This window comes from Spea bombifrons, chromosome 1 (genome assembly GCF_027358695.1).
Source record: "Spea bombifrons isolate aSpeBom1 chromosome 1, aSpeBom1.2.pri, whole genome shotgun sequence".
Lineage (NCBI taxonomy): Eukaryota > Metazoa > Chordata > Amphibia > Anura > Pelobatidae > Spea > Spea bombifrons.
Window position 1 is genome coordinate 51,155,538 of NC_071087.1, and position 25,705 is coordinate 51,181,242.

At 37.6% G+C, this 25,705-nt stretch overlaps 1 protein-coding gene across 1 annotated transcript; it reads right to left on the reverse strand.

The window, feature by feature from the left end:
- Positions 1 to 18,711: 18,711 nt before the first annotated feature.
- On the reverse strand, positions 18,712 to 20,294 carry ATOH1 (atonal bHLH transcription factor 1). Its single transcript, XM_053455686.1, has one exon. The coding sequence runs from the start codon at positions 20,175 to 20,177 to the stop codon at positions 19,419 to 19,421; it is 759 nt and encodes a 252-aa protein (XP_053311661.1). The 5' UTR covers positions 20,178 to 20,294; the 3' UTR covers positions 18,712 to 19,418.
- Positions 20,295 to 25,705: the final 5,411 nt, after the last annotated feature.

Consider the following 25,705-nt stretch of genomic DNA (forward strand, 5'->3'; position numbering starts at 1 on the left):
TGTTTTGTTTGCAGTGGCATTACTTAATACAACTAGGTAATACTAGGAAATGCCTTGTGTTGTGTTAACGTATCGGGTTTCCATAAGGTTTCTGTTGTAATTTAATAAGATATTATAAGGCACCTTTGGAGTTTGGAGTGGTACACTGATCATTCATGGTACACCCCAGTGGCTAGTGACATTACTTAGAGGGTGTCACTTATTACTGTCCACCTGGAGACCATTTGGTGCTACTGTTTGATTAGCAACCCTCTACTGATAATGAAGGCTGACAGATAAGAAACAATTTCTTTATCTTCAGTATTGAGATTAAGTGTAAAGTTAATTCTTCCTGGTCTAGGTCAATAATCTACCTTGTGTAAGCTCTGAGACTGGGATCCTTGTCTGTGGCTGTAATATAAACTAAGTCATATCCATACACTTGTTAATAGATATGATATCCACTTATTGTCCTAATAAAAGCATAGACAACATTTTTTCCCCGATATATGCAAGTGAGCACTAGTCCCAAGTAAAAAAAAATGTTTTTTGTTTTTTTTTGTAAATGCATGTTGGAAATACATGTTATTGTTATCAAAGTTAGAAAATAAGATTTACCTTTAAGTCTTCCACCGGCTTCATGAAACCAGGATTTATTATTATCCAAACTCGCACATGCTCAGTAGCACTGCAATTGAAGTTACTGAATCACATGTATGCTAGCAAACCATCAGTGTTCAGATAGCATCCATTTGATTGGGTGCTGCTACTCCTATTAACTTCACTGAGTATGTGCAAGAAGCTTTCAATATGTGCAGCTGGGGACAGGGGGAGTAGAATGAAACAGAGGTCTCGTTTTCTAGCTGAACGACTGAGCTGATTTGCATGTAGTAAAAAAGGCAATGCAAAATTTACCCCAATATGCATTTAACATGAAAATAGGGCTCGAGTGGACCTTTACCTTTTTAATACGTATAAAGTATAATTATGGGGATTACGCATAAAACGTGGTTCAAATTTGAAACCAATGGTATTGTCTAATCCAGGGGCAGGCAATCTTCGGCTCTCCTGATGTTGTAGACTACATCTCCCATAATGCTCTTACAGTCAAAATGCTGGCAAAGCATCAAGGGAAATGTAGTTCACAACATCTGGAGAGATGAAGGTTGCCTACCTCTGGTCTAATCAAAATAACTAATCAGCTGGTTGCTAGAATTGCACCAGAAACACTCAGAGAAAGTCGCTGTGACAGATCTGATGTCAGCGACCAATACACCATCAAGAAGGAACATCAACATCTATTGAGGAAAGAAGCTTACAACCACAACTCTGTATCAGAGGTACCAATGTTGGAGCCCATCGACCAACTAACATTGTAATAGATCTATGTTGGTGGTGATTTCAAATGAATGTTGATTTTACACAAGCAGATAAACTGGAATTCATAAATGATAAGGATGCAGAGTGTTTGTCTAGTAGATTGGTCTAAGATGACATACACAAAACTGTGTGTGAATTTCTGAAATCATCATGCTATACAAAAACAAGAATTGTTTTTTTAAAAAGTAAAACAGGGCAATATTATTTTTGTGACTTTATTATTATTAACTTTTGTTTCTCCACAGGTTTACAACAGGAGTGACAGCAGAGCAGCATTCTTATATTGACCATTTTTAACTATCAACAATGATCAGGTTACATTGTATTGCCTCCGTACACTCCATCCTGCAAAATGACCCAAAACATATGGCCAAGGGAACAAAGAAGGCCCATTAAGCACATTAAGGTCCTGGAGTGGCCTAGCAAGTCCCCAGACCTTAATCCCATAGAAAATCTGTGGAGGGAGCTGAAGGTTCGAGTTGCCAAACGTCAGCCTCGAAACCATAATGACTTGGAAAGGATCTGCAAAGAGGAGTGGGACAAAATCCCTCCTGAAATGTGTGCAAACCTGGTGGCCAACCACAAGAAACGTCTGACCTCTGTGATTGCCAACAATGCTTTTGCCACCAAGTACTAAGTCATTTTTTGCAAAGGGGTCAAATGCAAATCAATTCATGAGGTGCCTACCAATAAGCACAAAGCCTAGACATAAAGTATAAAAACATCATAGGTAAGCAAACATAGGCAGTGACCCATACACCAAATTGTTCAGTTCATGCAAAAAAGTAAAGTTAATATTCCACGTCAGATGCATGTGGTTAAAGTTTATGAACCATACAAACCAGCGGTAATAAATGGTAATATAGATATTTCAACGTTGGTCAACATGACACGCCTGTGAAATCATTCAAATGGTGTATATCCTGTGAACACAAATAAAACTTCATCCCCACAATAAAATGTAGCTAGTCTCTATTAGTCACAATTATATCTCTCTAACAGTCTCATGCAGTAAAAGGATAAAGCTATGCATGTGATTCGAACTCTGCAATTCTTTTGTAGACCTCTAAATATGACTTCCAATGGAACAAGCCACAATGTTTCTTTCTAAAGGAGGGTATTCTAGACTTAGAAGCAGAATTCCACTGGTTATGATGGAATTTTATTGATGCTGCAAGATTTTGCTTGTTTTGCATTTTACACAGCATTATCTACTTTCGTAATGACCTTTAATTGGTGTTTACTCACTAAACCATGTGTCTACATGTGAGGTTGGGGAGTTGAAGCATTTCACTATGTGTAATGAAGGCTAGCCCACTGTGACTGTGCCACTGTGCACAAAGTAAGGTCCATGAAGACACGGTTTGGTGTGGAGGAACTTGAGTGGCCTGCACAGATCCCTGACCTGAACCTCATTGACCACATTTGGGATGAATTGCAATACTGTTCTTAGAAACGCTCTTTTGGCTGAATGGGCAAATTCCCACAGGCACACATCAAAAAGGGATGGGGAGGGCAACTCTATATTAATGCTCTTGGTTTTATAATGGGATGTTCAACAAGCTCATGTAGGTTTTATGGTCAGGTGTCCATATACTTTTGTTCATATAGTTTATACCTGTCAGATTATCCGTTGAAGCACCAGGTACCCATAGCCTTGTGTCTAATGGATAATCCAGCACTGCCTTGCATGACACATTTGACATAATTGTCCCAGGTTAACAGAACCACCTTTGTGTCCAGGCATGAATATCCTCAAGGTATAATAGTATATATTTTTAGACTGATATACAAAGTAAAATAACAATGTATCTTTGTATGTTATGCAATTTTAATAAACCACAAAACCTTTTTATTCTTGTGACATAGATAACACACATGTCAATAGATTGCTTTCCTGTGTAATGAATTTAATTTGAAATGTTTTTAGGAAGAATAAAAAATTCCTGATACAATCTTAGGTACATCCATAGCCCCCACTCTAGGGGGTTCGTGTGCTTATCCTCAAATTAAACAAACTATGCTATAAAAACTTTTTTTTGTGTAAAAGCCAATCTGATGTAAAACCCAACTAACAGTATTTCCAAAAAGAAATGTTTCTTATACTAACACCAGAAACTATATGCATGTCAATGCACACATGAACCACTGGAAAATCCAGAAATGGAAAAATATTTTTTGATTTTTTTAGGAAGTAGATCTGTGGACTGCATTGAAGCCTTACCTGTAAGGAGTACTGGAACGCTAATGCAATAATACTCAACATCTGAAACAAACAGGATCATACCCTACACACATAAATTTCCAGCAGTTGTGTAAACAAACATTAAAATAATCTTTATGTAAAAGGTGGAGATAAAGTTTTGTTATAGTTACTGTCCAAGTGATGTGCCAATGGAAATCATAATGCAGATCAAACATCAGCCTATTGAGTGTGGATTTTCTCTAAAACAAGCCGAATCATAGACTTTTGGCTAAATAGGTTTTTTTCCTTCCAGTAATGTTTCTTGACAAATACATTTTTATGCCATTTTAGTATTTACATTTTCAGCACTTTGTTACAATATACTTGCAAGTGTAATCATGCTTAATTAAAGCATTAATGTTGCTTGATATATAATTAATCAGACAGAAGAAGAAAACATTTTTGGTTATTATTGTAATCTAGGATTTATTATGTACTAAGCCTTTCTTTATGATACTGGATTTAGGTAGAGAAAAATCTGTTTGAGGAAATTGTTTGGGTAAGAGATAGCGGTATTACATTTCCTGTACCAACTTTATGATTGTCCAAAAAAACAGTTGAGATTACAAATCCATGGTAGCTCCCAGCCTTGAAAACACCTGGTGAGACTAATAAATCATTATTAGACAACATCAAAACGTATGAAATTCAGTTACAATAAAGTTTATTGCAGGTGCATTTGAAGCTGAATTGGCCAGTTGATTTCCAGCTAAGCGTACTAAGTATTGGAATGGTGCTGTTTCTATGAAATGTCTAAGCCTTTTAATGCGCGGATGAAATGCATAATATCACGTTAATTACTTTTAACCAATAAGAAAACCTACTTCCATTAATGAAAATGTTAGGAACACAAAGTATCTGCAAATGAAACTTGTATTTTTGTTAAAACTTGAATTGTCCAAATATCATAAATATGTCTATGTCTCTGCATGAATATATAAATATAAATATATATATGTATATATACAGTGGCAAGAAATCTGATCTGATCTACATCTACGTCACAAGTATAGACAAACACAATCAATGATAACCTCATGTCTTTATTGAACACACCCATTAAACATTAATAGTGCTGATCTACAAAGTAAGTGATCCTTTGGATTTAATAACTAGTTGAATCTCCTTTGGCAGCAATAACCTCAAGCTCTTCTGGTACCTGCTTAAGCTCAGCCATGTTCCTAGGATGTCTGGTGTAAATGGCTCTCTTAAGGTCACTCCACAGCATATCTAATGGATTAAGGTCTGAGCTCTGACTGGGCCACCCCAAAAGGCATAGTAGATTCATTTTGATATTTAGGATCATTGTCAGGTGCATTACACAACTCCTACTGAGCGTCAGCTGGTGGACAACCACTCTGGCATTATTTTCTATGATACCTGGATAAACTTGGCAATTCATCGTCCCCCTTGATCATGGCAAGATGTCTAGGCACTTAGGCAGAAAAACAGCCTTAATGATGCTCCCTCCACTGTATTTCACCTATGGGATGGTGTTTTCATGTTGGTATGCATGCCCTTTTTACACCATACGTAGTGTTGCATGTTCTTCCTGAACAATTCAACCTTAGTTTCATCAATTCACAAAACATTTTCCTGGTAGTGTTGAGGAGTGTCAAGGTACTCTTTTACAAAACTTGTTTTTTTGAGAGTAGTGGCTGCCTCCATGGTGTCCTGCCATGGACTCCATAATTGTTCAATGTTTGCGTATGGTAGACTCATGAACAGAGAAGTTTACCAGTTCCAATGATTGCTTCAAGCCATTAGTGTTAGGAACCAGGAACCAGACAGACACAAAATGAAAAGTGCAAAAAACCCTTTATTATAATCACCAAGCAAACAAAGCCAAATCGTGATTCGGGAGCATATATCAAAAGACAAGCTGGGGTCAGAAACCAAGATAGGTACTCAGACAAGCTGGGGTCCGGAATACAGAGATCAGCAATCTCAGGAACAAGCCAAGATACAGGAGTCAGGAGGAATGGAGGAGAAAGCCAGGCCATGCACAGATAATCAGGTACACAGGAGAACGCCCTTGCAGCCAGAGACATCACAAGGGCTAGTAGGAAATGGGCCTAGTTGCTTAAATGGTCTGGAAGGGGTTGGCTAATAAGAATCAGGTGAGTAATGATGGTAACAGAGGAGTAAAGGCGAGTCAGCCTGACAGGGAAGAGTAACTACAGCACTTAATTGTCTCCATTTATAAACAATTTGTCTAACCATAAACTCTTTTTTGATTACTTTATAACCCTTTCCAGATTTATGCAAATGAACGATCCCTGATTGTAGGTCTTCTGAGATTTCTTTTTTTGTGAGGCATGTTTTACATCAGCAGATGCTTCTTGAAAATAGCAAACTCAAAAAGTGTTTGTTATGTCAAAGTAGCTCTAAAACCCACCTCCAGTCTTGTTTCATTGATTAGACTCCTGACTCCAATTAGCTTTTGTTGAAGTGATTAGCCTAGCAGTTTGCATACTTTTGCCAACCAACACTGTGAATTATTGAATGATGTATTCAATTTGGACAAGAACAATACAATAATGTATGTGTTCTTAATTAAAACAGATTGTATTTGCTCATTATTGTAGCTTAGATGAAGATCATATCATATAGCTTAGACATAAAACTGACACAGAAACATAGAAACATAGAATGTATCGGCAGATAAGAACCATTCAGCCCATTTTGTTTCTGATCTTAAAATCCATGTAATTTTAGAAGTTCAACAATTGCATCCTTTAACATAGTTTCCATTAATTTCCCCAGTACTCATGTAAGATTTACCTATATACCTGGCCTATAGTTGCCTGACTCCTCCCTTCTACCTTTATTGAAACATTTGCTAATTTCCAATCTTCTGGGACTACTCCCAACAATGATTTTCACATACCTTCCTTCTTTTGTTTTTAATTTAATTCTCGTTTTACTTTTCTTTTCTCATTTATGTATCTAAAGAATAAGACACTCTTTTATCTCCCCTTTTTTACTGACTGGGCTATTTTCTCTTCTGTGTATGCTTTGGAAGCTCTTATAACTTGCTTTGCAGCTTTCTACCTATTCTTATTGATCTATCTTTCTTACTCTGGGTTTCTTATTATAATTACTGAATGCTGACTTTTAGGGTTTTTTGCTATTCTGACCGCTTCTTCAGAGTGCCACAGTGTAAATTTGTTTTGCTCTTACCAACAAGCCTAATATAACTTTCAGTTGCCTTCGATAATTCAACTTTTAAATAACCTTTTTCTCCTGAGCTCCGTTTAAACCTCTCAAGTCTGATGACTCCTTTACACATATTCTTATTTTAGAAATGTCGGTTTTTCGAAAATCTAAACGTTTTACAAAAGATACTTATATATTTGAGGAAAATATTACACTTACATGAATTTTAAGCCTTTCCTCTAGGTAACTGTGCCCTGGGCTGCTCTGATTAAAGTTTTAAATAGATTCAGCTGCAATTCCGCATTTGGCCACCAGGCATAACAAGGCATTTATGTGATAGCTGGTTCCATTCTGAGTTTCATTTTGATGAATGTGTTCTGGATAGGAAAAGGTAGAATACATTGAAAGGTCCACTCACAATCCTCTCACATTTCTGGAGTCAATTCTGCACAGATTTTTTGATTTTCTGATGTCTGCCCATAGTGAGTGCCATTTGCTACAAACCTGAGTGAATAATGACAAGGATTTCCTAAATATAAGCATATACATGCTTATATTTACAGATAATAGATAGAAAACCAGAAAGAAAGCAAGAAAAAAAAAGCAAGAACGAATGAAAGTAAGAAAGAAAATTGATAGAAGGTTTATAGAATTACATATTATAACTTCATTTGGATCTTAACATAGAACTATGAGAAGAATATAAAAGGTGTCTTTTTTTGTCTTTTAGATATTTCTGGAACAAAGTAGTTTTTGCTACTATGAAAGGACTATTTGTCCTGTTCCTTCTGTGCACTTATGTTACTATGGCAAAAAAGGACATCTGAAGAGACACTGTTATGGAGCCCGTGTCCTTTTCATTTCTCTTCAATAGTAGATCGCTGAACACAACCAGCGTTCTTACTTTACTGCCAAATAAAGGTTTGTAATCTGAACTTTATACAGACGTTTCACATTCACATACCCAGAGACAAAATAATTTACATGCATCTCTATTTTTTGTGTGGAAATCACTACATATATTGTTTGTAGAAACATATATATATATATATATATATATATATATATACACACACAGGTCTAGGTCCTTGACAGAATTTTTTTCTGTACTGCTATTGACCTTTTCTTTATGATCGAGTAGCAGCTGCATAAATAAATATTCCATTTTGTGGACTCATAAAAATGGAGCAACTCTGCATCCTGTCTATCGGTTTGGTGACTGTCTCATGAACATGTATACCTTGGTGATGCCACATCATTTGGCCTAAGAAGACAAACAAACCTTCAAAGGACAAATATCAGAAATGAAAGTTTTACGTACGCAGTATTGTCTATTTTTTTTGGCACTGTTTATGTGTCAAGCTTCAAGAAGTACGTTAAAGGAATCTGCAGGTGTACATGGATAGATTAGCAATAGGATAAGAGGGATAGTTGCCCTTGGACCTTGTAGAGTTAAAGGCAATCATTGTATAAACAGCAGGAAGCCAGCACCAGCTCATATATATTAACAAACATCTGATCGATCCAGACTGCCTCTAAAGGTTATTATAATTATTTGATTTATGGTAATTTAATGTTTTATTATTACTAACTAAATGTTATTGAAGACCCTTCACTTTAGTCATTCATCATAATTCACTTGTGCTCAATATGACTCCACTAAAGGGTCGCTCCAGCCATCATATGCACTTTAATGCATATGACAGTTAAGCGGTGCTTTTACAGTTTAGCTTGGTCATAGGAGGAAGGAGACGTGTTCAGCTAGACCGATCTAGCTAAAGCACATGCCAACGTATAGATACTACCAGCCAGTTCCAGCGCTGGTTCACACAAGAGATCCAGAGGGTCTAACAAGCCCTCCATATGCATGTGCAGAACATCCTCCCATTGAATCCAACATGAGCACTAATTAAGGCATGTACGTTACTTTTTGTACAGGTTGAAGAATACATGTTAAATTGTTTGCAAAGTACTTTAATATGCATGCTTCATTGGTGGGGCTGCTTGGAATACTGACATATGTTCAGTAGGATCCCTTTAGCAGATGATCAACCTTAAGCATCTACGGTACATTTGGCAAGAGCTTCAGGCATTTAGTTATAGGAAGCCCGCCTACAGCGTTAAGTTCATGTCAGCTGGAAAAACATCTAGAGGGCTCCATCTCTAAAGCAATGGCAAAAAGAATCATTCTAAATAAAGTATAGATCTAAATATTTTATACAAATACATTCAAATGATGTTACCTTAGGGCCAATATGTGTCACACTTGTATGTCTGTCCACCCTCCTCTGAAGGGCCACCATAGACCAATGAGGTACCTAAATTGTAATTTGAATATTATAGGAAATAGTACAAATTAGGATAGCATACATAAGAACCATTGGCACTCTGAATGACACTAAAATTATGCAATACAGTTGGTCAAAGAACTACAAAAGTCCTAACAGGTGTATAAAAACAGGTAAATATTAGCTTTGCAGAAATGCGTGTATAACATTTCACAAAAATTCCAGGCACACATTACAGTCATTAAATATTTATACTACTGAATAAAGATAAAAACTATAGAATAGCTTTTGGAACAGCTGCTGGATGTGTGCAGTAAAATGGACACAGCATTGTATATGAACCCAATAAATACAAATATATACCGTAAATGCTCTGAAAAATACCCCTCGTCTTCTAATCGGGGTCGTCTTCTAATCAGACCTCAAATAGAGGTCTGATTAGGAGACTAAGATCCAGAGCCCCCGCACCGCTGCAGGGGACCTGGATCCTCCTGTCTCACCCCCCCCATCATACGCACACTTACCGGTGCTTCCTGCTGTGTTGCCGAGGCAGCGGGTTGACGTCTACGCGGTGCGGGGAACTCTGATCTCTGACAGCCGGGGAAAGTATACGCGACGGACACATACAAACCCCCGCTGCCAACTCCACCTCCTTCCGGCTGCAGCGGAAGGCAACGTCAACCCGCTGCCCCGGCTGGAAGCACCGGTAAGAGAGGGCTGAGAGGGGGGGAGAGAGAGAGAGAGAGTGTGTGTGTGTGTGTGTGTTAGTTAAATGGGGTATAGGGTGTGTGTGTTAAATGGGGGCATAGGGCATTTCTGGAGTGGCGTTAAGGGGGCATTTAATAGAGCACTCTGCCTCCTGAAATGCCTTATACCTCCCTATGTGGCACTCTGCCCCATAATATGCCTTTTAACCCCCTAAATGCCAGAGTGGCATATAGGGGTATAAGGCATTTCTGGAGGCAGAGTGCTCTATACAATGCCTTTTAACTCCCTTAATGCCACTCTGCCTCCTGAAATGCCTTATACCTCCCTATATGCCACTCTGCCCCATAATATGCCTTTTAACCCCCTAAATGCCAGAATGGGATATAGGGGTATAAGGCATTTCTGAAGGCAGAGTGGCACATAGGGGGTCAAAAGGCATACCATGGGGCACAGTGGCATATAGAGGGTTAAAAGGCATATCATGGGCCACAGTGCCATATTGGAGTGGCAAGCCTGGGGGCAGATGTGCGTAACTGGGGGACAGGTTGGAAAATACAAGAAATAAAAACAAAAAAAATATTTTTCTCAATCATAGCTTTTATTAAAAAAAATAGTTTACATGAATTAACATTTACTGGTAAAACTTTTTTTCCTTTGGGGTCGTCTTATATTCAGGCTTTTTCTTTTTTTCCTAAGTTAATATTCAGATTTTGGGGGGTCGTCTTATAATCAGGGTCGTCTTATAATCGAGCAAATACGGTATGTACTAGCAGACTAGCAAGCCAGTGGGGCAGCAAAAGTCAAGTGAGACTCATGCCGCACTAGAAGACCAAAATAGAAGATAAGCCTTTTTAACTTGCTTGGTCACAGCTCACCAAGTATATTTATACAATATATATATATACAGTATATATATATATATATATATATATATATATACATATATGCCATTGGGCATGCGTGAGATCAGTACTTACTTGAGCGGCAAGTAAACACACAGTGCCAAAAAATAAACCAGTGATGTGATAGCAAGCACTACGGTAATAAATAATTACACGGGCCATTGGTACCCGCCTCATATGCCCCACTTTTAGACAATGAGAACCTAAGCCTTAGGTCACTCCTTCCTCAATGGCAAATACTATTCTGCCTGGTTAACTATTTACCATTTATTGTGTCTTGTGTGCGTTATCGATTTATGATTTGATGTCCAGCGACAGTCATCAATCTTCATAAAGTGAAATGTAAAATAAAAAAAATATAGAATTTCCAGTGCATGTGGTACAGGTCAGAGACACCACAACAGCTGTGCCAGATGCATGCAAACCTTATTTGTGTGAATTGGCTGTTGGTTATAGACCAGCCTCTCTAGACTTGCTGCCCTATGTCTAGGCCTTGCACAAAACACATGGCTGCTACCCATAAACCTCTTCACTGTATAATGAACCCCATTGAGTAACTGACTTCCTTCTGCACGTTTATGAAATTCACACACTACATGGTAGTCAGGAATATAGGAAAATATAAATATTTTCGGTGAAAAAGGCTGTTGTGGCAACCCTACTGGAAAGAACCAAAAATGTTTATAGTGTATCAGACATACATTATTTCTTCTTTACTTCTTTCTTTCCACAAACTGTTAAATTTTTTCAACACATAAAAAGTGTATCAGGTGGAACGGAAAAGTTACAGGAGAAATTTAATATTTCCTTGTTTTGGGATGTTACCGATCTTAAGAGCTAATTCTGAGCCAAGAAATATTTATTGAGGCAATGCTTGTAACAGATGCCAACGCTTACCTCCAAGCTCCCTCTTAACCTACCCAATCAAGGTTAATTTGCTAAGTGTGTGTTTATCTTGCTCTTTTATTCGGATGCCTCCCAATGAGCAGGAACTGAACAGGATTCCTGCATGTGTCATATGAAAATATTGACAGTAGATAGCAAGGCAGGCACAAGATACTGACTACACGGCGAAGACTATCTTGTGTTTGTTATACAGGGAGTGTCATGTCCACCATTTGGATTGAAACATTGTTCAGCATTGTTGCAAGCAACCTTTAAGGATACAGCCTACTCTCAACATATAGTTGCAAACATACAAGTAACTGACAAGTTAATGTCCTCTGCTATTGATAAGATACATGACAGACCGAGAGAAAACACTGTACAATGAGTTGGTCTATGCAACAACATTAGGTATGCAAAGATGGCTGAAAGGCTATCAAGGTTTTGTAGCACATATAACACAAAACGTATAATTGTTTGTGAAGCTCAATAAACATATTACATAGGCATGTAATTAATATATTATGGCAGTACATTAGAGGGCGCTTGCATGGTTTAGTGGGGCTTAACTTAATGGAAGAGTTGAAAGGAGAGTCTACAACAGCCCCTGCATAATTCAATGAGTGATGAGAATTAGAAAATTCTCACAGAGTTAACTGGACTTTACAAAGGGTCATCCAAGTTCTTTCTTTAAAAAAAAAAGTTTACTTAGGTTGGCCCTTCATAATATATAGTGGAGTGAGGAAGTTCAAATCATAACTTCTCATTTAGTGAATAGGCCCAAATGTGCAAGCAGTGTTGACAATGTATTGTGATACAATTATATACTGATCATAATATGGCCCTGTGACTCGTGTCCAGTCTTTAATCAAGTTTAGCCTAGGGCAAATGATCCAATTGTGGTTTGAACTTTAAATTCCAATATTCTTGGTCAGCCTCTGGCTATTCAATGGTTTAGTAAGAATCCATCTACATCTGGAGAACTACATATTTCCTACCTCTGTCTTAAACAAAAAGCAATGGAACATCAACTGATCTTACAACACATGTACCCTATAAACATCCCAAGCATGTGCACTATTAACAGTATATACCCCTCCTTACACATATTATAAAGTTACAATTCTCTCTGATCTAATCAAGAATATGGTCTTACCTCAATAAACCATAAAGGTCATAGTTGAAGGACATCTGTGTATTTTCCTGAAATGTAGCTGGAGATTCATGTGTGCTTCTTTAGATGTGGAAGGCTTTAGTTTCCATAGAGAGCATGGGTGAAGAGAGAAACCTAAGCACATGCAGACCACACATTCAGTCCTGTATTAAGACCCTATAGGCCCCTTAGATATATAGCTTTTGTCTCCCTTCCCCCACTAACACACTCACTCTCACTTACACATACAAACTTCAGCACTCATTGTATGAACACCTTAAACTAAGGTAAAAGACCATGTGAAAGTGAAATCACAAAAAAACAATAAACAATGGCAGTATCTAAAATAATATCAAACAAAAGTGGACTCTAAAGGTGAAATAAAGTGTCCCAGTAAAATAAGTGAAAACATTATGAAACAATCATTATTGTTATGTCTTGTTCTGACTGTCTATGGGTGAATAGAAAAGTAACAGAACTGTAGTAAGGCAATGGAGTAATGGAGCTACAGAGGGCAGCCAATGGCTTCCTAATGCACGATTTGTATGTGTATAGATATGTTTGTATATCATTTTTCTGAAGGGGACCCCTAGTGAAGTCTACTTCTGCTGCAAATCACACACATAGCTACCCTATTGATCTAGAATTGACTAGAATAATCTAGAATAGAACAGTTTTATATCGTTGCTACCTGGTACCAGTGCAGTTGAGCAATATTTACCCAAATGCGTCTCCAGCATGCTGTCAATGTCACACCAAACCAGACTCAATGTACCATATCTGGTGGGACTGTATTAAGGTCAAGCCTTTCTGATCTAGTGTTTTTGAAGTAAGTAATAGTTTCCTTCCTATAGGAGTGTTACCACACCCCAAAAATAGCCCTTCTAGCACCAAAAACATTAATTGCCAGATCATGAAAATTGACAAGGGTGCCAACTAGAAGACCATTAATATCCTTAATTGGGGAAAAGGAACAATATGAAAAAGGGATCACAGAAAGGATCATCATCATGAAAAAAAAATGTATACATATCAATGGTCTAAAATAAAACACCATGACTGAGCAGGGTTTTAATTGATAACATTTTTAAAGCTGATAATGGAATGGTGCCCCCCCCCTCCCCCATTACACTAACAGAATTTTGTATTCATAATTTTAAAATAGGGAAGGGGGTGGAGGTGAGGACCTGAGAAAAGGATAGGAGGCAGCTACAGGCTCCAACAAAGTAAAATACGTGATGATTAATAAGTTAATAAGTAAAGGTTATTTGGAGTTGTAGGAAAGGTAGAAGGAGGACAGAATTGGAGCTGGCAGGTATGTATTATAGGAGCCATACATAGAGTGGGCAGATGAGCTTGCCATGTAAACGTGTCCTCTGACACTTCTTGTCTTGTTTAAGTCTACAAAGGCACTTTCTGCCACCTGATCCCACTTCAGAGGGCAGCTCTCCACTGTCAGACTCTGTTATAGTGTCTTCTCTTTTCATACACTGCCTGAAAGCTGGAGGTGAAAGAAACAATTCATTTGGGATGATGAGAGCTTCACTTATTACAGGCACAATACCTACTGACTCCCTACGGGTATCAGACCTGAATGGGGTATACATATCTCACTGGAGTCAAAAGGAAGGACTTACAGTAAAAATGGTGTTTCACCTTCATTCAGTCACCCGCTAAGCTTGCTGGTTTTAGATTGCAAGTTTTCAAACAACCATTCTGACCTGACACCAAATTCCAACTAGTTTTTCTTCTACTTAGTACCTGGACATTTAACCCACTGCCTGCCACAATGCTTTTAGCTCCACTAAAACCTCATTATGCTATGCCAACTGCTACAATTTATCCCTCAACTGCATGGCACGCAAAGGGTCATTTTCAAAAAACAGCAATTATGTGCTTAAGTGTTGAGCAATCATAAAAAAACCAATAAAAGGTTAATGTTGGTGGCTTTAATAATAATGTGACACAAAGAGTTAAAATATGTAAATATAATATATATATACAATATATTGACACAAAGAGTTAAGTGCATAAGGCGTGTGTTTCTGTACATAGATGTAAAGGCAAGCCAAGACATTGTATTTTTTTTTATTTAGTTGATGTATGTGTGTCTGTCTGTCTGTAGGGTAGGGGGTCTGTGGGAGGAAGCGTGGTGGTTAACTTGCTGTCTTTCCTCTTGATAAATAAAGAGTTAGAAGGTAGGGGGTTGGTGATTATTATTATTTGTGTTGGGACATTGCATGTTAGTGGAGGGGGGAGAGGTGGTGTTAGATTTGGGACTTGGTTCCCCTAGGAATACCTTGAATAGGGAGTGCGCTCACCAGCTGACAGGGAGCACTTTAACCCAGACATCCAACACTGGGGGCCAGAAACAGATCCCTGCCAGCCCTCTTTGTCATCGTCATCTAATTAAGAAACACTCACATTACCACAAGTCCACCACACTTCTCTATTTCTGATCACCAATGCCCCTCCACATCATAATATAATGAGAAGTAATAATCTCACCAAAAAAAAAAATATACAGAACGTCTCCAGAGGCTATTTTATAAACTACTATTAACCCTTTACATATAGGTGTGCAAAAAGCTCTGGGACTCAACATGGTTATAAATCCACACAATCAAGAGATTAAAAGTGATAATTAATCGGGAGTTATTGCAAAATATTGTCAAAATTTAACCCCACTATTAACCCTTTAAATGACAAATGGGTGTGCAAAAGTTTTACTTACGCCCCTGAGACTCAATATGGTTTAAAAAATTCATACAAACAAGATATATCCAAAGTAGTAATTGAAAGGAGCAGTTGCTTCAATCTACTAATGATGAAATATATTATATTGATTATTATGTTAATGTTATATATATTAGTCCAAAGATGGTTTCGAGTGCCAGATTGCTAATCTTGGACCCTTAACAAATGCACATCCTTCTGTGAGCCTTAAAAAAACCCTAACGTTATTTCAAATTCACTGATGCATTTCATTACCTCCTACATTAGACATGGTTGTCTTCTACACATAGTTGGTTCCTTTGCTAGGTATCTTGGTAACTTGGAGCTGACTTTAGAAAGTAGAGGCTAATTGCTAATAATGGAGAGAAAGGAGTCAGTCAGCATGGTAGGAGTGGGCTAGCATATGGGAAATGAGAACTGTGTAATACTCAATATTCATCTATATCCAAAATATTAATGAGATATCTGCAACCTGCAGCTACATGTTACAGCTTGCTAATGGAGTGCAAGAATGCTTCCTGCCAAGTGTGGGATAGGCAGATGTGCCCCAAAAGCCAAAATCTGTAATAGTTTGTTTAGATGTATAATGGATTTCCAGGGCTGAGGTGTGTAATGAATTATTCTGTATGTGAGAGCACCAAGTCTTAGCTAGAAAGCTCTTTAATCCTCACAGAGATGTCAGTTGGACTAAATTCAAGCAGGGGTTTTAGCTCATGTCAGATCATTAAGTAGAAGGGTATTAGAACACAAGAGTCAGCTCCATGTGGTATCTCGATATCTTCTTTGATGGGTTATTTAATATGATATCAATCCACCTGGAACCCAAGGAGGTCTCATATTCAGCAATCAAATCGGTTTGGATTTCAGAACATTTCTGTAAGAGGGAAACGTGCCCATCATGTAGGGAGCATGTGTGGTATTTGTTTTTTTTTATATTTATATAGTTTTATGAAAACAATAGTGAATACAATTAGCTTTACAAGGAGGGGTTGGGAATATTCGCATAGAAGAGGTGGGAACAGCATGCAAAATGGTAGGAAGTTGAGAGCAGAAAAAGAGTCGTGTAGATTGGAAAGGGAGAAAAGAAGAAAGAAAGAAAGAAAGAAAGAAAGAAAGAAAGAAAGAAAGAAAGAAAGAAAGGAAGAGAGAAAGAAAGATGCACACAGCCCTGTGAACTTTTCACCCACCAGGTCCACGCACACGGCGTTAGTTAGCATTGCCAGGGCTCTGTAGAGAGTTGCTTTTACCTGATTCATTTAGCAACAAGATCCCTGATATGTATCTGAAATCCTGCAACCCTCACGGTGCAAGAGGTTATCAAAGGGACAGGTGCATTTTTCCCCTGGACCTGGTTATCATCACCTAATGAATTTCTACAGAATCTAATCACCCACCGAAAACACTGCGTGGGGACTTCTTATTTTACTGTCACCAAAAGACAAGACAAAGTTACCTTGTTGATAGATCGCTCCCTTAAGTCTGCTGCGCGTGCTTTCTGTCCTTTTACTGTTTTGCCAAAAGAGACAAAGTTTGGGTAGAGACGATACTCTTGTGAAGAGCACAGTGCAATTTCTTTGGGATTCGCTAATAATAATAATAATAATTATTACAAATGTATTCGTTGCTTAAAAAAAGAATAGAATGCTTGGGAAACCGAACTGTTCCAATTTATTGTAATAACAGCAAGATTTTTTTTAAATAAGACCTTACGCTCAATTACATTAAATATAATTCAACAAATGAATTATTCACTGATATTTTATGCCAGCATGGTTTTCATTCAAGTTGGGATACACCGGCAATAGGTCACAGTTGCTTACGGTAATATAGACCAGTTTAAAGGCATTATTGATCTAAAATCTTTTTGTTGTCAATATTGTTTGGAACAATATATAATACATCTAAAACTATATTATTTTTTTATTTACTTTGTTACTAAAATTCCCCCCCAAATACAATGAACTGAACCGTCCCTATTTTGATGAGAGGGAACTGCACATGAAAAATGTCGCGGGAAAGACAATAAAGGTGTAAAAATATCACTGTGCATAAATAAACGAAATCACATTCTCAAAGACCTTTTTTGTTATTATTTTTGGTTACCGCGCTTATAAAATTTAGTACAACAAGATAAATATACGATGACATATATTGAATTATGGGCTAAAAAATAATTGCAGTTTTTTGTTCGCAGTGGTACAACGAAATTAAGTTTAAATTGCCGGCTTTTAGTGTATAACATATTTTCATTCAAATTATATGAATGACACCTTTACTCATTTTAAATTATTTACAAATTAACTGCAACTCATTGAGAGCAAAATTACATAAAAAAATTAAAAATAATATATATGTATATATATATATATATATATATATATATATATATATATATATATATACACATATATATATATATATGTATATATATATAATTTATACATAACCAACTGGAATATTTATAATTCTGGAAAATAAATTGCGCAATAGATACCTTGAGAACTAACGAATAGTCGTTTTGGACATAATATTGTTGGACATAACATAATAATGTTTTAACATAGTTTTTAGGACAATTATATATATATAAAAAACATAATGAGCTACTGGTTCAGAAGTTAGAGAAACTAGTTGTAAATTAATTCATATTATTTCAAAACTTTAAATTAAGTTTAAAGAGTTAAATAAAATTGGATGATTTTGTTCAGTAATTTTGTTCACTTTAACATGACTAAATAGATAGGTTAATGATAATTATCTTTTTTGTTTAGATATAATTATATATTTCGTAAAGATTTTAAAAATATTGAAACGCTTGTGTTTCCAAGAGCATATTCGCAAATTAAATGTCCAATTGCACATATTTAGTAACAGAAAAAAAAAAAGAAACAGACCAACAAATATAGAATTCTGCTTTAATTTATTTTATTATGGTCCAGAAATGGTAAACAAACAATGGCAGTGAACTGTACTAAAATCAAATAAAACCGTATTTTTTCATAGAAAAAGTAAAAAAAGCAACAACAAAAAAAAGACAGGCAAAACATATAGCAAACACAATAAATAATGTTCTAATACCACAAGCAAAAGAAAAAAATGACCATAAATTTGACACAACAAAATGCATTCCCCATTCCCTCCATGCAGTGACAAAATGTATCCTTTAAGTACCAGAGAGGACAAGCAAAGGTCCCCCATGGGTTTCTGTAAGTGGCTTAAATGACAAATATTGGTGCTGGTTGGCAGTTCCTTAGTCATTTCTCAATCTTAAATTCATTGTGTTTTTTTGCCATCAGTGGCTTTAAAGTGCAGTTTTGCAGAACGCAAATTAGGGGCTTATTTAGTATAAAAAACTAGCATTTCTCCATTATATATACACAGGAAGGCAGTTAAACATTATTTACATACATCATTTCTCTCAGTTTTAAGACAGTTTTCATCTTGGAAGACGTTAGGATTTGGTGGAAGACATTGTCTGACATACAGAAAATATGGACTACTTGGACTAATTAGGGTACAGATCACTATGAAAGACATCATCTAACTTGGCAGAGTTCTGGGTTATACATATAAAAGACATATCTCCTTAACCTACTAGGCTATAAAAGGTTAACCCCTTTACCACCAGGTGAGCTGCAGATGGGAGTCTGGGTCTGAGTGGCAGGAGTTAATGGCAATCTAGGAAGTTGTAGGGCACCCCAAAGTCATTGGTTGTAACTGGTTTTTTTTTTGGTGGCTTCTGCTCTTGACACTGTCTAGAAGTGAATTGTGTTGACTAGAATGATGCTTTCCAGGAGCTCTCTTGACACTTTTCTTCTCAAGTCTATAAGAGTTCGAAGAGTTGGAAGAACTTGTCAGAGAGAACCTGACACCGACTTGCTGATGGTGACAGAAGAATGTCCTGATGACAGGTGAGAGTCACACAGGTGTCACCCTGTGGGTTTCTGAGTTCATGTCCACTAGGTCTTTCCGCACACGGGAATCTAACTGGCCTCATCGGAGTCGCTGTAATGTGAGTGGGGGGAGAACTCGCCATCACTCCTGTGCGATCGTGGAGAGGTTTTGCTGTCTTCTGCAGATTCCATCGCTCCCTGGGAAGACGTAGACGATGTAGGAGACAGCGCTTTCTGAGTGACCCCTTCTTGGAAGGAATAGTTGAGCGGGTCCAGCTGTAGGGAAAAGTCTCCGTTGAACCTCCTAGTCTCACCTGCGGGGTGCAAAGGGTAGGACGGGCACGGCTGGGGATGCTCGGGGGGCGCCTGCAGCAGATCGGACAGGGCGTTGATGTAGATCTGGGCCATCTGAAGGGTCTCGTACTTGGACAGTTTCTTGTCGTTGTTGAAGGAGGGGATGACATTTCGGAGCTGGTCAAAGGCGTGGTTGAGCCCGTGCATCCTCCTCCTCTCCCTGGCGTTGGCCGCAAGCCTCCTTTGCTTCTGCACCCCGTTGGTGCCCTTGCTAGAGGGGGCACGTTGCCTGCACAGCCTCTCTTCGTCCTCGTCTTCCTCCTCGTCGTCGTCCTCCTCCCGCAGCTCCTTCATCTTGCACAGGTCCCTGACTTTGTGCGCCCTGCTCTGTACGTGCAGCAGGTAGTCCGTGTGGCTCTGCAGGGAGGAGGCGGACAGCCAGGCTCTGGGGTCTGTGCCATCCAGCAGGTAGTCTCTGCCCAGCAGTCCCGGATCTGTAGGCAACTCCTTCAAGTCGCACCATTCTCCGACGGCACCGTGTAGCAGCCGAGACATGGCCAGAGCGTGATGCGGGTGCGCAGCGCGTTTAGGAGACGGGTTGCAGAACAGCGTGCGGGAGCGGGGCTCTGCAGGTGAGTGCGGCACAGTGACACCCGGGGCTCTGCTCTCAGGACAAACACACTCGGGTCGCGTGCACACAGCTCCTCTCCGGTTGCTGGAGGCGAGACGCCCCTTTAAAAGCGGCACGCGCCGCTCTGCCCCCCCTTACCCCCCACCCCCCTGTCCCGCGTGCCGCCCTCCCGCCTCCCTCCTCCCAGTCTCAGACCCAGGCCCCGCGCCGGTCGCGTGTCACAACGGCCAATGAGAGAGAGCGGGTGTCGCGTGCTGGCAGCCAATGGCAACACAGAGAGAGCATGTTTATGTGTGCGTGTGTGTGTGTGTGTGTCCAAACATCCACCCACTTACACATATACCTAAGTGCAGGAGCTTATACAAAGCGCTTACTAATGGATATCTCTTCTTCATTCCATCTATCTATCATCTATCTATCTATCTATCTATCTATCTATCTATCTATCTATCTATCTATCTATCTATCTATCCATCTATCACTTATCTGTCTATCTGCTATCAGTATTTAATAGATGTGCAGGTTTGTCTGTAGATCAGTGTTATATGTAGCCTGCGACATTTCTCTTACTGTCTATTAGATAGATAGATAGATAGATAGATAGATAGATAGATAGAATGAAGAAGAGATATACATTAGTAAGAGCTTTGTATAAGCTCCTGCACTTAGGTAGATAAAGAGATAAACAGGTGTTTAGATAAACAGGTGTATAGATAGATACATAGATATATAAACACATAGACAGACAGGTTGGTAGGTAGGTAATCGGATAGATAGTGTGATTTTCTATGTGCAGGAGTAATAGATACATTATCTTGCTTGTGTCCATGTGTAGTGTCTGTTACACACCTTTATCATTATGTCATTGTCATATATAAACTATACCCACACCTGAAACACCCATAGAGAGATAGATGCGTAGATGGATAGATAAGCAGGTATATATATATATATATATATATATATATATATATATATATATATATATATATATATATATATGGATAGATAGATGTAGAAGTATAGAGAGATAGTATGATATAGAAATACTGATGGATAGTTAGGCATAGGCATATATATGTAGATGGACAGATAGATAGATAGATAGATAGATAGATAGATAGATAGATAGATAGGAAGATAGGTAGGTAGATAGATAGATAGATAGATAGATAGATAGATAGATAGATTAAATAGATGGGTTGATAGATGTATATAGATACACACTCCTCTCTAGGTGTTCCATAGACACACATATCCCTTCCTTTATTTTTCACTAGATTACAATTGTTGCAGAAACGCTTGATGAGTTCTGCTTGTATCCCATGCAGGGCTCTGACATGCTGAGTGAGTCCTCCTATGCCCAGGACCAGTCCTCCTGCCATTGTCTTCTGCAGTTGGGACAGTCAGGGTCACGTCCTATTCACAAAGAGCCAATGAGCAGCGAGGCCCCGCTTAGCACCAGCTCATCCTCACTGCAGTCAGCTGGCCAGGCTCCAGCAGTGAGTGTCCTGTGCCTGTCTTCTGTGCAGGCAGGGGGCTGGAGTCATGTGCCTCTCTTCTGGCTTACTGGCTATTCCCAGCCTCTTTAAAGAGGCTCATTATCTATTCTCACATTGCAAAACAAATAGCCCAGATTGGTGAAAAAGCACCACATCAGGGAAGATGTTTCATCATAAGAATAACTAGTCTACAAGTTTCTAGAGCTCCTGGTGCAAGTCTCTGTGAACATGACTGCTGTTGTAATTATTTTAGCCAGCAATTTGTAATTAATGAAGGGGTGTTTGTATCTGTTAGGGTTAATTCAAGTAGAGGGTTAATATCTCGGGTACATTTTAAATTATTTCATTTCAAGAAGTCTTAAGGACTGAAAATAATTCCATCAATATTTCATTACTGGCTTTCATAACATTGTCTCTCTTGAGTACTCTGTTTCACACAATGCTCTAACCTAAGAAGTGTCATTATTTTTCAATTTTCAGTGCTGAAACTGTTTACTAGTAATACGATTTAACCCCTTAAAATAAATTATCTAGCCATTATTCCAAAAATGTGGTAGGGTAAATATGTAGGTTTGGGAAATTCAATTTACAGCAAGATGACTAATTAAAATTACACAGTAAGTAGAATTTTTCCTCCTTCAAGGATATTTTGTAAACAAATGAAAATAAGTAAATAGATTTTTGTTTTGGGGCATTTTTCTAATTCGTTTTTAACAATTCCAGATATGTGTAAAACCTGAAGGGTTATTCAAAATACCTGAAATTGAATTCTAACGAAAATGTCCCTTCATATAAAATATTCCCCATAAAATAAAACCAATTATTTATTTTCTGGCATTAAATAATAAGATCTCGGGATCACTCAGAAATTACTTTTTCAGGTACATATTAAAATCGATTATTCCAGATTTATGCAGATCCCTGTGGGTAATATATTTATCATCTTTAGTCACAATGTATAGCATTATGCTATAGATTTTGTTGTCTCCCTATAAAATAAAATTTAATGTAAAAATCTGAAAATAAAGAATTAGAGCTGAAAATGCAGAATTACAATATATATATATATATATATATAATTATTATTTTTTAAATGAAATACTACTACTACTACTAATAATAATAATAATAACCATTTGCAATAAAGCAAAGTTTGGCAATGGGACAGTAAGTTTTTTTTATTTTCCATCATGGTACCATATAATTATTGTTAGATATTATTATAGATAAATGCTCATTATATGTATTGATTGGTACTACTTGCAAAATTTACCTAAGTGGTCTCCAATTTTACACTTTAACTTTTACCGGGGAACATCAGATATATGTCCCTTTATATGTCCCTTTAATTTTGACCATACACAAAACACATTCTTTCTGAAATGGTGATTAGTCGTACCTTATGAAACATGTTCCAGAGTAGACTTCTCCTTAATTATATTTAAGTAAAAAAAGCGGATTTTGTGGTGGTAGAGTAGGTTAAATATAACAAGAATGAACTACTGATCTTCCAGATGCTGTGGACTGCAACTCCCATCATTCACTCTAATTTGTCAAGCAAGCAAACTGAAGTCAGTTGACCATCTCTGTTAAATAAACCTGTTAAAAATATGTGTTTTTACATTCCTTATGACCCCCCAGCCCCAGTACACAAACAGCAGTAGAGAAGCAGAGAAAGAGATCTTAGATAAAAGGCTATCTGTGATACACTGAAAAGATAGGTTTTTCTATCACAGACTTTTAACAAGGTTAATCAGAGCTTGCACTGTGTTCCCACACAATCCCTCTTTGTTAACCTTGGAATCCCGAGGAAGTCCCCAAAGATCCCAAGAAAGTAATCTTTGTAATCTAACATTGATAGCTCTGATTAACATTTTGAGTTAAAAGTTTGATCTTTCCCCTTCAATAATAGTTATGTTGTTAAATCTTTCGTTTGTGTTCTTGTTTTGGCCATTTCACCTGTAATCAAATTTCCATTAGTCCCCCCTCCACTCAGTCAATGAAAGGTACTCCTGTTCGCACTGTAAGCTTTGATCCCTAACCTCCATGGTTGTTTGTGTTATAATAGTTCAGCCAAGACTCTAAATGTGCATTATGACTGTCTTTATACAGAGTGCTACCCCTCTGTAATACACTATGCAGAAACAAAATCTCTTTAAAAGAAAAGGGACAGGAAAAAAATAATATCAATTAACAATTCTCTGGCATTTTCTGGCACCGAAAGGGTGTGATTTCCTACCTCATTCTGCCATTCACAAAGCTTAACATTTGTAGCATTCCAGACAAAAGTATTTAATATCGTGTCAATAATTGCCTGGTAAAATAATTTTTTTTTTACCAACCATGAACAAGAGTGTAATTTACCATTATTTAAATTGTACCATGTTTCTTAATGTGAGTACATAGAACAATTACAGGTATCTATCTATCTATATCTATCTATCTATCTATCTATCTATCTATCTATATCTATCTATCTATCTATCTATCTATCTATCTATCTATCTATCTATCTATCTATCTATCTATCTATCTATCTATATCTATCTATCTATCTATCTATCTATCTATCTATCTATCTATCTATCTATCTATCTGTCTGTCTGTCTGTCTATCTATCTATCTATCTATCTATTGATCTATTTATCTATCATTCTATTTTATATACTGTATCTGCCTGTAACCAATCTATTTGATAATTTATTAGATACATTATATAGTTATCTATCGCATTCATATTACTCATTTAGGGGAACATTCTTACGTTTTTATTTCCTTTATGCAGAATCCAGAATGCAATCTACCCGTAGGTCTCCCCACTTGTGGGTCATATTCCCTATATACGAGAATACACTGTATGCATTAAATACATAATGAGGGAATAAATGCAGTGCTATTAACATCTCACACATTTGGCGATCCCCACCCCTGTTGAAATGCAACTGTTACAACCGATACATCATTAAACTGTCAAAATTCCCGATGTGTTCTATCAGTTACTTTGTAGGTAATGTTTACATAGGACTTTACTACCGTCTACTGGAAGTTGTAAAGTACATAGGGTGGGGTTCATTTTCCTAGAAGCTTCAGCTATCTGTTAACAGGGCTGGATGGAATATAGGGCCATGTTTACCATGAGCAGTTTTCTTTGAGCAAAAGACTAATTGTACTAATTGTGGTGCAATCAACAGGAACATACGATTCTTACTATGTCTGGATGGGATGGATGTAAAATATCCATATACAGGATGTCTATACAATTTTCAGTGTATATTTGATGTACATGGACTCGGCTGGACCAACATGATGGAAGCAGCGTGGAGTTTCTTGATAGGAGATGTACTAGACTGCTGTTCTAGGTGATCATTCCATTCTAGATTTCCAGATGGGGATTCTGACATTACTATGGTCAATTTCATATAAAAAAACCCCAAAAATTCTGCTCTCTGGGATCATATATTGCCAATATAGTTTAATATAAATGGTTTATCTCTTTTTTAATATAATATAATAAGAATAATAATAGAACTATTGAGCTGTCCTTATGCTGGCGCCGAAAGTGTTAACTCGCCGAAAGCCACTAATTACAACGTGACTTCTACGCGTATCGGAAACAACGCATTTGCAAAATATGTGGTCTGTGCGCGGGTCATTGCATTTTAACCCTTTGAGCACCTGCGTGTAGTGGCAGTGAAAACGTTCTGGATGCAAGTAGTTCATTTTATGTTTTGTGGTTTGGCATCAAGATACAGAATTCGTTTGGCAACCTAAAATAATCCCCTATTTCCGACTTTAAATGAGGCTCAAGCACTTTTGTGTTCCCTTTGAAATCAGGTTAGTAAAATGTATTCCTGTGCCAAAACTTCACATTGAAGAACCAATTCGTTTACACAGGTACCTACCTACAGGGTATATTCATTTATCCAGTAATTTATATATCTAAATATATA

Coding starts and splice junctions, on each gene's coding strand:
- ATOH1 (XM_053455686.1), bottom strand. CDS start 20,177: ATGTCTCGGCTGCTACACGGTGCCGTCGGAGAATGGTGCGACTTGAAG.